The following is a 15,003-nucleotide window of genomic DNA, read 5'->3' as shown; positions in this document are numbered from 1 at the left end:
GTGAAGATATATCGTTAAATGAGGAAGTTTCCAATGCAAGCATTTGATTCCGATCATTCAGTTTGTATGGCAGCTATATGCTATAATTAACCGATCTGAACAATTTCTTTGGAGATTACATTGTTGCCATAGAAAATAATCTATACCAAATTTCGTGAATATATCTTGTCAAATGCAAACCCATCCATACCAGCACTAGGTCCCGATCGTTCAGTTTGTATAGCAGCTATATGCTATAGTAAGCTGATCTGAACAATTTCTTCGTATCTTACATTATTGTCTTAGAAAATAACCTGTGCCAACTTTTGTGAAGATACATTGGCAAATGTGAAAGTTTTCCATACAAGAACTTGATTCCGATCGTTCAGTTTGTATGACAGCTATACGTTATAATGGTCCGATATCGGTAGTTCCGACAAATGAGCAGCTTCTTGAAGAGAAAATGACGTTTACAGAATTTCAAAATGATATCTTAAAAACTGAGGGACTAGTTCGTATATATACAGACAGACGGACAGACAGACAGACGGACATGGCTAAATCGACTCAGCTTAACATACTGATCATTCATATATATAATTTATAAGGTCTCCGACGCTTCCTTCTGGGTGATAATATACCCTGTTCAGGGTATAAAAAGTTTCATTGATGTTGTAAAGTACTTCTCAAACAATAATAACAAATTGCTACTCTTACCAACTGAAGAGCTCAAAAGGCCTAGTTGTTGTCATAAAGGGTATAGAGGCTTCGGTAGACTCTAACGATGTTAAAAAAGCATTGGAAGAAGGTGGTTTTAGTATTAACCCTTTCAGACCTGACACTAAACTGCTGAATTTTTCTCCCCCATTTTTAGAACATACAGTCTTTATGTGATATAAAAACATATTCGCCAACTAAATTTTTGTGTTTCAAGTTCCTTCTAGGGTTTCGAGGACCCGCACATTTGATGCATCTCGGTCTGATTTCGTTTGAAATAAACAAACCCACACATGCCATCTATTTAAACTTTTTATTTATTTTTTCGTGTGATAAATAGTGAAACAATTCTTTTTCTTATTTAAGCATAAATATACATCGCACTTGGTGCATCGCGTGCGCGTACGAGACTTACACTCTTTTCGACGGCACATACGGGCTGATTTTAGGTCAGATTCTTCTGGCCAGTGATTGATACCATCTAGCCGCTTTTCAGGGCATGGTTGGTCTGCTGGACGGTATCGTTTAGAAGGTGGAGTTAAATCAACGTCGCCTGATTCTGATCCAGAGCACCACTCCACGTTCGTTTTAGTTTGATCTGCTACCAAAGCTCCGCTAGCGCAAGCCGAAAACTTAGTAAATCGTGTATAGCCTTTGGTGGCATTCTAATTTCCCGACAAAAAATACGATACTCCATCCAAGCATTGCAACACGCTAAGTCAATGAAATGAATAATTACCTTTAGTGTCCATTTTCGGGTTTTAAAAAATGTTCGGTACGCTTCCATTTGTTGGTCGCAAATGTCCACACCACCCATTAACTTATTGTAGTGCTGGACTATATTTGGACGAGCAACTTGGATGATTTTTTTTTCTTTTTTGCACCAACGACGAACGACATCCACTGGACTGCAGCCAAATGCGGTTGAGGTTAGTAAAACTGACTTCGAGTCCTTCCATTGTACAACGACAACTTTGTCATTTGGATCACAAAATTCCTCCATATCTCCTCTTTTCATTTTTTTGTCGTTGGTCAAACTGACACATTTTATGCGGTTTCGCATAATTGTTCCAGTTCCGTAAATTCCATTTTCCAGAAGCTTTTCTAACAGCGGCAAAGTAGTAAAGTATCTGTCAAAAAATACTTTTGACCCTTTTGGTAAGGTTTGTGTCAGACGCAAAGCAAACGCGGGACCGATTCCAATATTTTCCTCTGGTAGAGGTGTTGTCTTGCCTTGATAAATCTCGAAATCGAGAACAAGTCCATCTGATGTGGTCAATACTTCGTTTTTCAATCCAACGCCTCTTGGTTTGTTAGGCAAACTTTGACGAACTGGACAACGACCAGTAAAGGGTATCATTTGTTCGTCTATGGAATATGCTCCCCCCTTTTTCTTGGAATTTTTAAACAACATTCCGCACTGCATCAATAATTGGTTGCACTCTCCAAAAAATATTGTGTCTTCTTTGGGTTTCAGGAACGTCTCTTGGAAAAACGACGTGGAATGCTTCTCTTAACTTAAAAAATCTGTCGCGAGTCATTGTTTCCGCTACCAGTGGAATTTTATATTTGTTCTAACAATACATTCGAATTCTAGGAAAGTGAATGCAACCCATTGCAATGTGCATTCCAAAAAAGTTTTTGATTTCCTTAGTGGTTGTTTTTAACATGCCACCTGCATTCGCAAATTCGTATCTATTAGTGCAATTAGCCGCATTTTCGAAAAATACGTTATCAAAATATTTAGCGAAATATTCTAGAGGTGTGGGCGTATCTACTGCATAGTCCTGCAAAATCAAATCGTATCCAAAGTGAAATTCATAGTATTTGAAGAAAACTTACTACAATTTTTCGACTTACAACTTCCTCTGCAACAGGCATATCGATAATTGGTTGGCAAAAAGATTTCCTTCTCCAAATCGGTCGACGACTTGAACTCTGTAACAGTGTCTATCAGAAGGTGCATCTAAAAATCACACCATCATACTAACCGGTTCATTATTTTCTTCGTGACCTAACTCAGGAAGCACTGCACCTACGTTTCTTTCAATATCTGCTTCTTCCTCGCCTTCATTGTCGGTGCTGTCCGATGGCTCATAATTTTTGTCTCGTTCTTCATCATCGCTGCTAAAATCGGGGGCGTCTGAGGCCTCTAGCACTGCCAAAATATCATCATCTGTAAGCATTTATTTGAAATGAAATGCAATAAAAAGCACTTGTGTTTAGTTACTTAAGACCTGATACGCACAATTGATGCACTTGTTGAAAAGTACGGCTAAAACATACTTACTTTGCATTGAATCACTCCTATTCATTTTAAATATTAGAACTTACTATTTTTTTTAGTTATAATGTGCACTCTTCACTATTTTTTCACTAATAATATTTTAATAATATTAAATACAACTTACTGCCGCAGCTCTCTTTGAAAAAATCGAAATACGACTTAAGAATTTCATCACCACGTGGATAACGGTAAACCGAATAGCGAAACAGTGCAAAAAGAAAAGATACACAATAATCAGCACAATCGATGCATTTCGGCCTTTTTAACATACGTGCATAAATAGTAGAGATCTTGACATTGAAACTTGACCGCACAATTGATGCATCACGGTCTGAAAGGGTTAAACCAGTAGTAAATATTTTTAACCAATGTTCAAAATAGATTTGATGTCAAATTCTAAGCAACCAAAGAAAAATTAAATACACCTGTTTTATAATTTAAAATATCTGCTCCATCGCAGAATCATTGTTGAGGAACCACATAAGAGAAATGGTCCAGTACAATGTACAGACTGCAAAGAGTATGGACACACGAAAGCATATTGCACTCTACGCGGTGTCTGTGTGGTAATCTATATCCTACTTCAAAATGTACTCTTAAAAAAGAGGATTAAAAAGAAATGCAGCAATTGTGGATGAAATCACACTGCTAACTACAGGGGTTGTCCTGTATATGTACAAAGATTTGAAATCAAAGATATACAGGGCATTCAAGCACGTCGTAACGAAATGTTACAAACACCCCGTAATGAAATTATAGCAACCTCAGATAAAAGTTCAAATCCTATTACTGTTAAGAATAATGCTATGCAAGGAAGTTATGCAAAAGTAGTGAAAGGCAGCACTCTACAAATGCAACTGCCGCAACATCCTAAAAATGGAGGTATTGAAACTATGATTTTAAATCTTACACAAAGTATGACACAATTTATGCCTACCATGCAAAATATGATACAAGATTTAATAAAATCACATAATCAAATGTTGCAAAATTTATTAAGTAAGAAATGAGCGTACTATCTGTATATCTGTATATGGAATGCTCACGGTGTCAACCAACATAAATTAGAGATCATTAGATTTCTGTCTGAAAAAAATATATATGTAATTCGTACATCATAATCTAATCTTATAAATAAAAATAATTTCAATATACCGGGATTAGGCTCTATGTCACAAATCATCCGGATGGAAAAGCGCATCGTGCACGGAGTGTAGGTTAAAAATCGGTTAAACCATTATGCTCTCGAATCTTATGCTACAGCACAGTTACAAGCTACAAAGCGAATTTAAAGACTTTTTTGGAACGCTAGGTCAAAGATTTCTAGCAGATGGAGATTACAACGCAAAACAAACGTACTGGGGCTCACGTCTTATTAATCCGAAAAGACACTATTATGAATAAGCGACATCATATCTTCTGGTAAGCCGATTTACTAGCCCAGTGATAGAAAAAAAAATACCAGACTAAATAGATTTTGCTGTAGTCAAAAATATAGATAGATCGCTTATGACAGCTGTAGTCACAAATATAGATAGATCGCTTTTGACAGCTGATACATGTATAGACTTATCATCTGATCATTTACCTGTACTAATAAAGTTATACGAACAGCTCATGGGCCAAAAGTTTCTCTAACATCTCATAAAACTAACTTGTTGATGGATAGAAAATATACCAGTAGCCACATAAATATTGATTGGAAAATAAATGCAATATAAGAGAACTTAATGATGTAATAACTAACGCAGCTGTATTGGCAATACCAAAATGAAACAATAAACCAGTTATTTTTAGAAAGATCACTAATAATAAAATTGAAAAACTTGTAAATGAGAAAAGGCAAGCTAGACGTGAATGGCAGTTAAGTCGCTCCCATTCAACTATGCTTCAACTGAAATCTGCTATACGTAAGTTAAAAAAAAGCGCTTAACGTATGGAAGAACGCAGCACTGAAAATTATAGAAAGAAGCTGTGTCCGAATTCTAGCAATGCCTCTAAGGCAGTTGAATGATAATTGGGCACGCAGTGCTCAAAAAAAAACTTTAAGTTGCAATCTTTGCCTAGTAATGCTAACTAGTCGCTTGTGTCTATTAGGACTTCGACTTCTGAAGTTACTAGAATCATAAAAGAGCTAAATTCGAAAAAGGCACCAGGGCACGGTAATATTACCCCAAAAATGCTAATTGAGTTACCAAATATTGCTATAACGGTGCTCTCCTTGCTCTTTAATGCAATTCTTGGTTTCGTATACTATCCAATTTCGTGGAAAAAGTAGCACATCAACATGGTAGATAAACCTGGGAAAGACTTAACACAGCCGTCGTCCTACAGACCAATAAGTCTCTTACCCAGTATTTCTAAAATATTTGAAAAAGTGTTATTATGAAAGATGACTCCTTTCCTCCACGATAATAATATAATTCCAACGCACCAATTCGGCTTTCGTGCTAAACATGGCATTGTAGAGCAATTAAATATAATTACGAAAAAAATCAGGAAAGCTTTCGAGCACAGAGAGTACTGTTCAGCTATTTCTCTAGATGTAGCTCAGGCGTTCGATAAGGTCTAGCATGAAGACCTTTTATGAAAAACCAAAACCGTTTTACCTTACGAATTGCGTAAAACTTTGGAGTCACATTTAAGAAACAGGAAATTTATAGTTAAAGTAGCAGACTTCATATTAGAAGAACGTATTGGCATCCATTTTCGCGGATGACACAGCTTTAGTAAGCCGTGACAAATGCCCCATTGGAGCATCAAAAGTATTAGAGCAGCACTTAACTGTTGTCGAAGACTGGCCAACTAGCGTCTAAATATTAATGAGCAAAAATGCAAGCAAGTTACATTCTCGCTAAGACCAGGAACGTGATTGACAGTTAAAGTAAACAATGTTCTAGTACCCCAAGCGAATTAAGTAACTTATCTTGGGATTCACCTAGACCGAAGGCTCACGTGGCGAAGATATATGCGAGTAAAATAAGTTGCATGAATTAAGAGTAGCAAATTTTAATTGGCTTTTAAACAAAAATTATAAACTTAGCCTAGACAGCAAAGTCGCGTTTTACAACGCAATCATAAAACCGGTTTGGATGTATGGCATTCAACTGTGGGGTACGACTTGCGCAACCAACATCTATATCTATATATTATTCTAAGACAAGGCGCTTATTTCCAGAGATCTACAAAACGTACAGTGACAAATAATACATCAAATTAAAGTGTGCGATCTGAAACTTTGCACAAATTTTACAGATTTTAAATTCATTGAACCACTTTTGATATATTTGCGTTTAAAGTTCTTCAATTTTTACATTAAGCTAATATAAGCAGCGCTTCTACAGAAAAGAGCATATATTTAAGAGAATGAATAATTACAAATGTTTCTGTAATTTGCTTTCGTTACATAGATACCCACATACGCGAAGGCGCAAGTGCGAAATCTAACTACAACAATGTTGTCTGCTCGGTAGCAAAATGACAATAAGCATAGATAACTTGATACGAGACTCTTTGGTTCGAGAGAGAGCTGTCAAAACTCGAATTTTTTATAACATTTGCCAATGATGCCACTGCTGAAAAATATTAACTTGGGTATTTAATAAATTATACAAAACACTAAATTAAACACTTTGAAAATGCATACATACATATATATGTAAATGCTAAAATGCAAAATCATTAATTAGTTGACATAAACATTTATTTTGCCAAAATATGTTCGCACAGTTTCATTTCACACTAATTTCGTCAAGTAATTATAGCGCTGCTTTTCTGGCATCCCGCCTTTTTCACTAACTGCTGGTTGACGGCACCCTGATTGTGTTTTGTTGCCAGCTCAGAAAACAGATCAGCTGCAAGCGAGAGAGCAAGAAAAGAGATTCTAATTAAGTTATCTATGACAATAAGAGAATGACGAATATTACAAATTACAAATGTTTGCTTTGGCATGTGCACTGGTACATACATACATATGCATGCACTAAGGCGCTATCTACGATTTGACATGCGCTCTCTTCTATGTTGCACGAATATGTATGTACGAGCTAACGGGGCATCTCGACAGGATAAAATCTATGTCTTGCGAACTGTCAAATCTATTGCTTTTGCCATTGCCAAATCTGTATGTGGGCATTTGTTATCATAAGATAATCATTTGCGCAAAGGCGTAGGGTAGGTAGGTTCGAGCTGATGTAGCGCATGCTTTGAGCTCTTGAAAAATTTATTTTATCATTTGCGAAGGTAGCATTTGGGTAGGTAGCTGATGTAGCCCATGTTTTGAGCCCTTGAACTGTTTAAATCTTTTATGTGGAAAATAAAAAATGGATAAAGATCCTTTTGTTTACAAATGTATTTCTGGGAAAAATAAGATAATAAGAAAAAGATCCTTTTTTACAAACGTATTTCTGGGAAAAATAAGAATTCATATTTTTGGACTACTATGTCATAATTGTGGCATACATTTTATATACCAATTAAAACAATAAATTTAAAATGAGCAATGATATTTTGATTTTCGCTAGTATAAGTTTATTAAATTTAAGATTTCGCTTATTCCCAAACCAATTTGCATAATTTTTCTGTAAATTAACAATATTAAACTAAATAATATTTTTTTGAAAAAATATTATTTTAAAAATGTACTTTATTTTTATAATATAACACAACCGTCTCAATACTCGCTCTTCTAATTTTCATATTACCGAAATGAAAATGCCGTCGGCATATGTGCAAGTGGGATATGTTGCATCTTCGAAATTTTCATAGAAATGAAAACTGCGCTGTCAAACTGCTGAAGTGACAGCTTATAGCTTACGATATATGGCATACGAATTAGTTTGCGATATATTGTAAGATATAAGCAATGTGGAGTCTCCACAGGCAATAGGCACGGCAATACAGTTCGCAAGACATAGATTTTATCCTGTCGAGATGCCCCGTAAGATAGGTCGTGCCAGCTGACACGAGCCACGATTCTACGTTTTTCACTTGTTGTGCTATTATTCGCCAAACAGTCGCATATTTTCTAGAACTGTTTCATACATCAGATTTTCTATCTGCAATTAAAACAATTCAATACATTTTTAGGAACAACATATAATTAAGTACTTATATATAAATACAATGTTACGTTTTTGACGACACACCAGCAAATTATAATTGTAGTGTTGAGTGTCATCTAAAAGGATATAAAAAACAATAAGAAACAATAAGAAAATAAATAAATAGTTAATTTAGGAATTACGCAGCTATGCCTATCTGTATAGCAGGTTCAACCAAACTGCTTTTTAACGCACTCTGCACACTTTTTTCACTTTCACTAAATGCTGTAACATAAATTTTTAAATAACATGAAGTCCAATCGCATTTTCTTATTGAGATTACTAGCTGCACTGTCTAATATGCGATGCGTTTGCTCTTGCTTATTCATTTTTGGTATTTCACACTGAGACTCACTCAAATCTCACAGCGTATGTCGAATTGTTGCATGGCATTCGTAGGATCCACGAATTTTTATTTACGCTATCAACTTTAAGCCTTCTCTTATAGAACTAGTCTTTGAATCTGTTACCGTTATTGAATTGATCGCAATTTCGCAATTGTACAATGACTGTTAGTGCAAGTTGTAAGATTAACCGAGGAAACATGTGTGACTGCATGAAATTTAAATAATGCATCAAATATATTTAAAGCTCTTCTTCCAATTACTCGATTTTTCTTGATCTGAAAAGATTCCAATATTATAAATGATGAATATTGCTACTCTTATAACAGAATTTTCCATTCAAAACAAAGTAAGATATGGATATGTATGTATAAGAGGTGAAACTTTGCAAATGTTTTTTTTTTCAATATTTCTTAATTTATTGAATCTGTTTGGTTAAGCCTAACAATAAGTATTCCAATCTTAAAACTATTTGAAACTAAAGAAGCTCAAGAATGTGGTTCAGGTGGTTTATTGTAGAACGTTGCTCTCTAGTAGGCTGGTAGATCACTTCGTTTTAAACGCGTTTGATTGCAAGAATTTACCAAGGCATTAGCCAATGGGTTTGGATGTTCGTGAAATTTAGAAATATACTTCATTCTGCTGTCCTCTATCTCCTTCTTTACCATAGGAATATCAAGATCTTTATGAATGTTTTCATTACGCATTGACCATGGTGCAGCCGTGGTTGTTCTAAGCATTTTAGATTGAAACCTTTGAATTATATCAACTAGTAATAACCCCCGATAATCGAGGGACACCGTTATTTAAAATGAAAAAAGTAAAAAATTTTTTTTTTATAAAAACTCAATTTATTCAAGTACTTCATGGAAAACTACATTCGTAGTGGTTTTATTTTGGTCGTAAGTCTTAACTTTGATATCTTGAGAAGATCGTACTCGACTCAATGCGACATACAGCTGGCCATGCGTAAAACAATCCCCCTTGAGGAAAACACCAACTCTTGCTAGAGTCTGCCCTTGAGATTGGTTTATTGTTATTGCGAATGCTACAATTATTGGAAATTGGCGACGCTTTAAAATAAAAGGAAGTGTTGATTCGCTGGGCTGTAAATTTATACGGGGCAATAAAATTTGTTTCCCTTGTGATTCACCGGTTAAAATTTCGACCTCCAAACAATTACAATGTAGTGCTTTTATTATCAAGCGAGTCCCATTGACCAATATGTATTAAGATTGCGGATTAACATCACAACTGTTCCAACCTTAAGCCTTAACTCACGAGGCGCTACTCCACTGAAATTATGGGAGTTTAGAAATTCTGTAGGGAATCTGACATGCTCTTGAGGATCTTCAGAAACGACAGTATCCACGCTATAATATACCCTTTCTTCCCCGGGCAACATATTTACTATTTCGCTATTTATTATCGTACAGTGATCATTTTTTGGACACAAAATTGCCCGATCCTTCAGATGGTTTTGACTAATAACACCAGACTGAGGCTGAAATACCCAATCCACTAAATTTTCATTTAGCAAAATTATCTCTTCTGGTATATTGATTTTCGACTCTGGAGAGAGCTCTCGACCTCGAGCTCTGAGCACCGTTTCAAACAATTACCAACTATAGCGGCGCGTGAGCTATTGGGCACCACAGGAAGAACTTGCCTGAAATCACCACCTAATAAAATAACCTTTCAACCAAAAGGTATTTCATTTTGGTGAATATCACGTAATAATCGATCTAAGCATAGTAATGCAGTCCCAGGAACCATGCTAGCTTCGTCCCATATTATTGCTGTAGAACATTTGATTGCTTTTCCGAGGGTGCTATCTGGCTTAATTAGAGAAACAGAAGATTCATTCAAAGGTATTGGAAATTTAAATATATTATGTGCCGTTCTTCCGCCAGGAAGCAAAATAGAGGCAATCCCTGTCCAAGCCACGGATATCACCTTCTGTCTGAGGCTACGAATATGGTGAATAATACTCTTATAAAAAAAAGTTTTGCTATAGCCGCCAGGACCATCAACAAAGAATGCCTTTACGACATCGTTGGTACTGGAAATTGCATGGGTTATTTGGTCGAATATAATCTTTTGCTCATGATTAAGCTGTTCCTTTAGTGTTTGCGCGTATAATACATCATCATCTATATTATAATTCTCAATTCCTGTGTCTTCATTGGTAAGATCATTTGCAGGTAACCCGAAGTCTTTTAAAGATGTGTTATGTGATTGGAAAATGTGACAAATATTTCTCAATGCTAAAAGCTCGCTGATATTTTCTGAATTATTTCTTAAAAAATCTTCAAAAAGATGCAATTTAAATTTTCTCCAGAGCTCTATTGGTGAGGTTGGTTCTCCAAATATGCAAATCATTGCAAACATACGTCTCAGTTGCACAGGCATTTTAAAGACAGATGCTTCTTCAAGTGCAGCGGTCCACTCTGTGTCATCCGCTAGCAACTTTCTCTTTACTGCTGATTCCCAATAAGAAGAGAGATGTTCCCTGTTCACGGTTAATATATCTGAATACGACCTCGGTCCTTTTAACGAAGTAAGTAATAAACGTAAAGCAAAGAGTTCCCGATTTTTTGGATCGACCGTCTACATTCTACCAATTGCATTACTCGGTCGTTTTCTTCTTTGCCATGAGCGCGACGCATATTGCCAAGTATAGTACTCAGGAATTTGATAATACAACAAAGTATTCGCAAATGGATCTATCGCATTCAATTTAAAATATGCGGTTAAAGTGGTATCGCGGCATCGAGCAAGGGTATCAGAAATCGCAGCATTATCATCACGAAAATAAATATTTTGTGAGTCTGGAAGGTGAACGGCTAGAGCTTTTACCATGTGCGACTTTTCTTGCATTGAAAATTCCAAAAGCCTCCAACAGGCTTCAGGCGCACTAACATATCGAGCGTCTTTAAATGTAGATATTTCATCATGATTATCCACGCGATCAATTGGGTGTTCAATAATTTGAACTGTTGCGCAATCATATCCTTTGTAAATATATTTGTGGAGGTATTTTACGCTTTTTATCGATGAACATATTTCGACATTAATATAGGCACTGTATTTTTTGGTCAGATATTTGTTGTATGGGACTATCCATCGGTTGTCTATTTCAATTAAATGTTTATTGGCACGAACAACTATTTTATTTCCATCATTGCGGCGGCGATATTGAGGATAGCCGTTAACGTTTGAAAGCGTATTAGCATGAAAAGTTTTCGGAGCAAATTCCCGTATCAGTCATGCAGGGCGATGATGGATTAAGTAATCCACAAGGGCCATGAATCATACATTTTGAGACTATTTCATACAACTCAGGCTCTGCCTCCTTATTAGGAATCTCAGCGCAAACAACCAGGTCAATTTCAGAAGGGTCGCGAATAACATCTTCTTCGTGAAGTGCTACTAAGATGTGGGGATGTGGTAGACCCCGTTTTTGAAACTCAATGACATTTAGGTAGTATTTCACCTTTCCAAACACATTCCTCTCGGGAAATATATTTCATAAGCTCATTGAGCTTCTGCTTAAAAACCCGGGCTATCAGTTCTGGACACATTTCCGGTCCCTGGTATCTCTCAATATTCTGAATGACTTCTGGCCATTTTGGGTTGCATGTAAAAGTTATGAAAAGCGACGGTTTTCCATATTTTCTAACCATAGCCATAGCATACTGGTAATGCATGTTCATATTTCGAGGAGAGCCAACAAAACTTGAAGGAAGTACAACTATACGACCAGGACGAACACTTTCCATATTTGCACCACGCATTAAGTAGTCATGCAAACCAGCATATGTTTCAACACGATGCTCTTTCTGATGAGTTCGCAGAAATGCCAGACGTGCTCCTTCAATTCTGACATATTGGTCAACTAAATACTGTTGCCAAAGTTTACCTGACACATGAAGCAAGCTGAAACCTTCTCTTATCGCCATACGGTAAGCAACAAACTGCAGTTGGGTTAATTTAAATCTACATTCCGTACGATGACCCTGTTCATGCAGAAGAGTTTCATCATATCCTGACTCGCCATAAGGAAACAAAAGCGGATATACTAATGGATCACACAACCTATGTAGCGTTGAGACAAATAATAAATTCTGCATATTAGATTTCCGTGAAAATACTCGCAAATTTCGATTTCCAGGTGGTTCACCATCTTCTGTTGTGAAAACGGCCTCAATTTCTGAGCAGTTTGGCAAATTATAACGTCGATCAGTGCTGTTAAAAAGAAGCATGCTAATTCGGCGAGCATTACGATTTTCTTCTCTGGCCCTCTGTTCCTCTTCGCGTTCAACCTGCGCCATATGCTTATACTCATTTGCCAAGGGGTTAATATTTGAAAGCATTTCGTGGATTTCTCTCAGCAAATACCTGTCGGAGTTTGAATTATGTTGTGCCCTTATATCAGTTGCTTGATCCGTGTCAACAATAAACAGCTGGGCGTAGGAAGATTCTGAAGGGTGATCTGCATGCAATGGACCTACCCTATGATATATTGATCCATGTATTCGAAAGCAATATGGTCCGCGCCCTGTACGCCCCGCAATTTTCGCTTTGAATGATGCAAAAGCAAACGAACTATTTAGCTGCCGAATATTCTCCAAATAGTGTCCCCGCCAAGAGCTCAAATCATTTTCTAACACAGCTTTCAAAAACTCAGGTACACGTAATTCTTGAAGTTTAACTTTTCCGCCATGACAACATGTCGTAAAGCCATTTCTTACCTAGTAACAATTTCAACCAAATATTAAGACAATAAGTATGTATATACATATATTACGAATATAAAACAATTAAAAGTACAGGTACCTTTTCACTTCCGAAATGTTTTGCTTTACAGTGTAAACATATATTAGACAAACCCCCAAGCGAACTATACTCCGGAAGAACTACGGAGTTTAGGGCAGCTTTGAAATAACTTGCCATAGATCCTGCATGACTACGGCTCTAATAAAACAGGTCAATTCATATACATACATACATTAACAATTAAAAATTCCTTTTTATCTATAACATTCACCTCTTCTCTTCGACCTGTTGAACTCCTTTTTCGTCTAATTCGCCTTTGGGTTGGCATTTTATTTTTAATAACTAATGTGAATCTGAACTGAAATTCGATGTAGTATGTATGTATTCGCTGGTAATAGCCGCCTTGACTTTTGGAAGAAAACTGAACTGACTCAAAGCTTACCTAACGCAATAACACTTCTAATCAAAATAACGCCGACAACAATATTTCTGTTAGGTTTTGCACTTGCGTCTTCGCCCATACATATGTATATACATACATATGTTTGTAAGTATGTATGTGTGAATATAAAACAAAGTAGAGTGCGCATGTCAAAACGCAGTGTTCCTTACGGGGCATCTCGACAGGATAAAATCTATGTCTTGCGAACTGTATTGCCGTGCCTATTGCCTGTGGAGACTCCACATTGCTTATATCTTACTATATATCGCAAACTAATTCGTATGCCATATATCGTAAGCTATAAGCTGTCACTTCAGCAGTTTGACAGCGCAGTTTTCATTTCTATGAAAATTTCGAAGATGCAACATATCCCATTTGCACATATGCCGACGGCATTTTCATTTCGGTAATATGAAAATTAGAAGAGCGAGTATTGAGACGGTTGTGTTATATTATAAAAATAAAGTACATTTTTAAAATAATATTTTTTCAAAAAATTATTATTTAGTTTAATATTGTTAATTTACAGAAAAATTATGCAAATTGGTTTGGGAATAAGCGAAATCTTAAATTTAATCAACTTATACTAGCGAAAATCAAAATATCATTGCTCATTTTAAATTTATTGTTTTAATTGGTTTATAAAATGTATGCCACAATTATGACATAGTAGTCCAAAAATATGAATTCTTATTTTTCCCAGAAATACGTTTGTAAAAAAAGGATCTTTTTCTTATTATCTTATTTTTCCCAGAAATATACATTTGCAAAAAAAAGGGATCTTTATCCTTTGTTATTATTTCATTTTTCCCAGAAATACATTTGTAAACAAAAGGATCTTTATCCTTTTTTTATTTTCCACATAAAAGATTTAAACAGTTCAAGGGCTCAAAACATGGGCTACATCAGCTACCTACCCAAATGCTACCTTCGCAAATGATAAAATAAATTTTTCAAGAGCTCAAAGCATGCGCTACATCAACTCGAACCTACCTACCCTACGCCTTTGCGCAAATGATTATCTTATGATAACAAATGCCCACATACAGTTTTGGCAATGGCAATAGTAATAGATTTGACAGTTCGCAAGACATAGATTTACAAGTATGGTACAAGTTGGTATATAAAAGAAAGTCGTTTATAACTCAAGAACGGCTGAACCGATTTGGCTTAAAATTGGTGGGGAGGTAGTTTAGAAGCAGGGTAAGGACATAGGATACATTTTATCTTTTTATACTAAATTTCAATACAGCTCATAAATACAAAAATTATATTTCAAATCATAAACATTTGTTCAAAATTTATGTATGAATCATTTGAAAATTTTAGTAATTCAAAAATAGAAAGAAATAA

General features: G+C 35.8%; 1 protein-coding gene and 1 long non-coding RNA gene across 10 annotated transcripts; both read right to left on the bottom strand.

The window, feature by feature from the left end:
* Positions 1-990: 990 nt before the first annotated feature.
* Positions 991-7,403, bottom strand: LOC126766488 (uncharacterized). Of its 2 annotated transcripts, none has more exons than XR_007668893.1 (3): positions 2,688-7,403; positions 2,539-2,634; positions 991-2,483 (listed from the first exon to the last, which is right to left on the bottom strand). It is a non-coding gene; the product is annotated as an uncharacterized LOC126766488 (long non-coding RNA). The 2 variants fall into 2 exon arrangements; XR_007668892.1 differs by having other exon boundaries at positions 2,557-2,634.
* Positions 7,404-7,471: 68 nt separating this feature from the next.
* Positions 7,472-13,903, bottom strand: LOC126766486 (uncharacterized). 8 transcript variants are annotated; one of them, XR_007668888.1, is made up of 5 exons: positions 13,480-13,903; positions 13,269-13,406; positions 8,229-13,183; positions 8,131-8,162; positions 7,472-8,040 (listed from the first exon to the last, which is right to left on the bottom strand). XR_007668888.1 is itself a non-coding variant. In XM_050484261.1 (4 exons), exons 2-4 carry the CDS (start codon positions 13,534-13,536, stop codon positions 11,900-11,902), a joined length of 1,479 nt encoding a protein of 492 aa, XP_050340218.1. In that variant the 5' UTR covers positions 13,537-13,566; positions 13,651-13,903; the 3' UTR covers positions 8,061-11,899. The 8 variants fall into 8 exon arrangements, 2 of the variants coding, with proteins under 2 accessions (XP_050340218.1, XP_050340217.1); XR_007668886.1 differs by having other exon boundaries at positions 8,131-13,183; XR_007668889.1 differs by lacking the exon at positions 8,131-8,162 and having other exon boundaries at positions 8,441-13,183.
* Between the last annotated feature and the right edge of the window lie 1,100 nt (positions 13,904-15,003).

Source organism: Bactrocera neohumeralis, unplaced genomic scaffold, assembly GCF_024586455.1.
Source record: "Bactrocera neohumeralis isolate Rockhampton unplaced genomic scaffold, APGP_CSIRO_Bneo_wtdbg2-racon-allhic-juicebox.fasta_v2 ctg1406, whole genome shotgun sequence".
NCBI classification, from domain to species: domain Eukaryota; kingdom Metazoa; phylum Arthropoda; class Insecta; order Diptera; family Tephritidae; genus Bactrocera; species Bactrocera neohumeralis.
This window is presented reverse-complemented; position numbering and strand designations above follow the sequence as displayed.

What these genes read in the sequence shown, in the direction of transcription:
- LOC126766486 (XM_050484260.1), bottom strand. Translation starts at nt 13,536, where the DNA reads ATGCCAACCCAAAGGCGAATTAGACGAAAAAGGAGTTCAACAGGTCGA. An exon ending in CAACAGGTCGAAGAGAAGAG is followed by an intron (nt 13,407 to 13,479) that starts GTGAATGTTATA and finishes CTGTTTTATTAG; the next exon opens with AGCCGTAGTCATGCAGGATC. An exon ending in AACATTTCGGAAGTGAAAAG is followed by an intron (nt 13,184 to 13,268) that starts GTACCTGTACTT and finishes AATTGTTACTAG; the next exon opens with GTAAGAAATGGCTTTACGAC.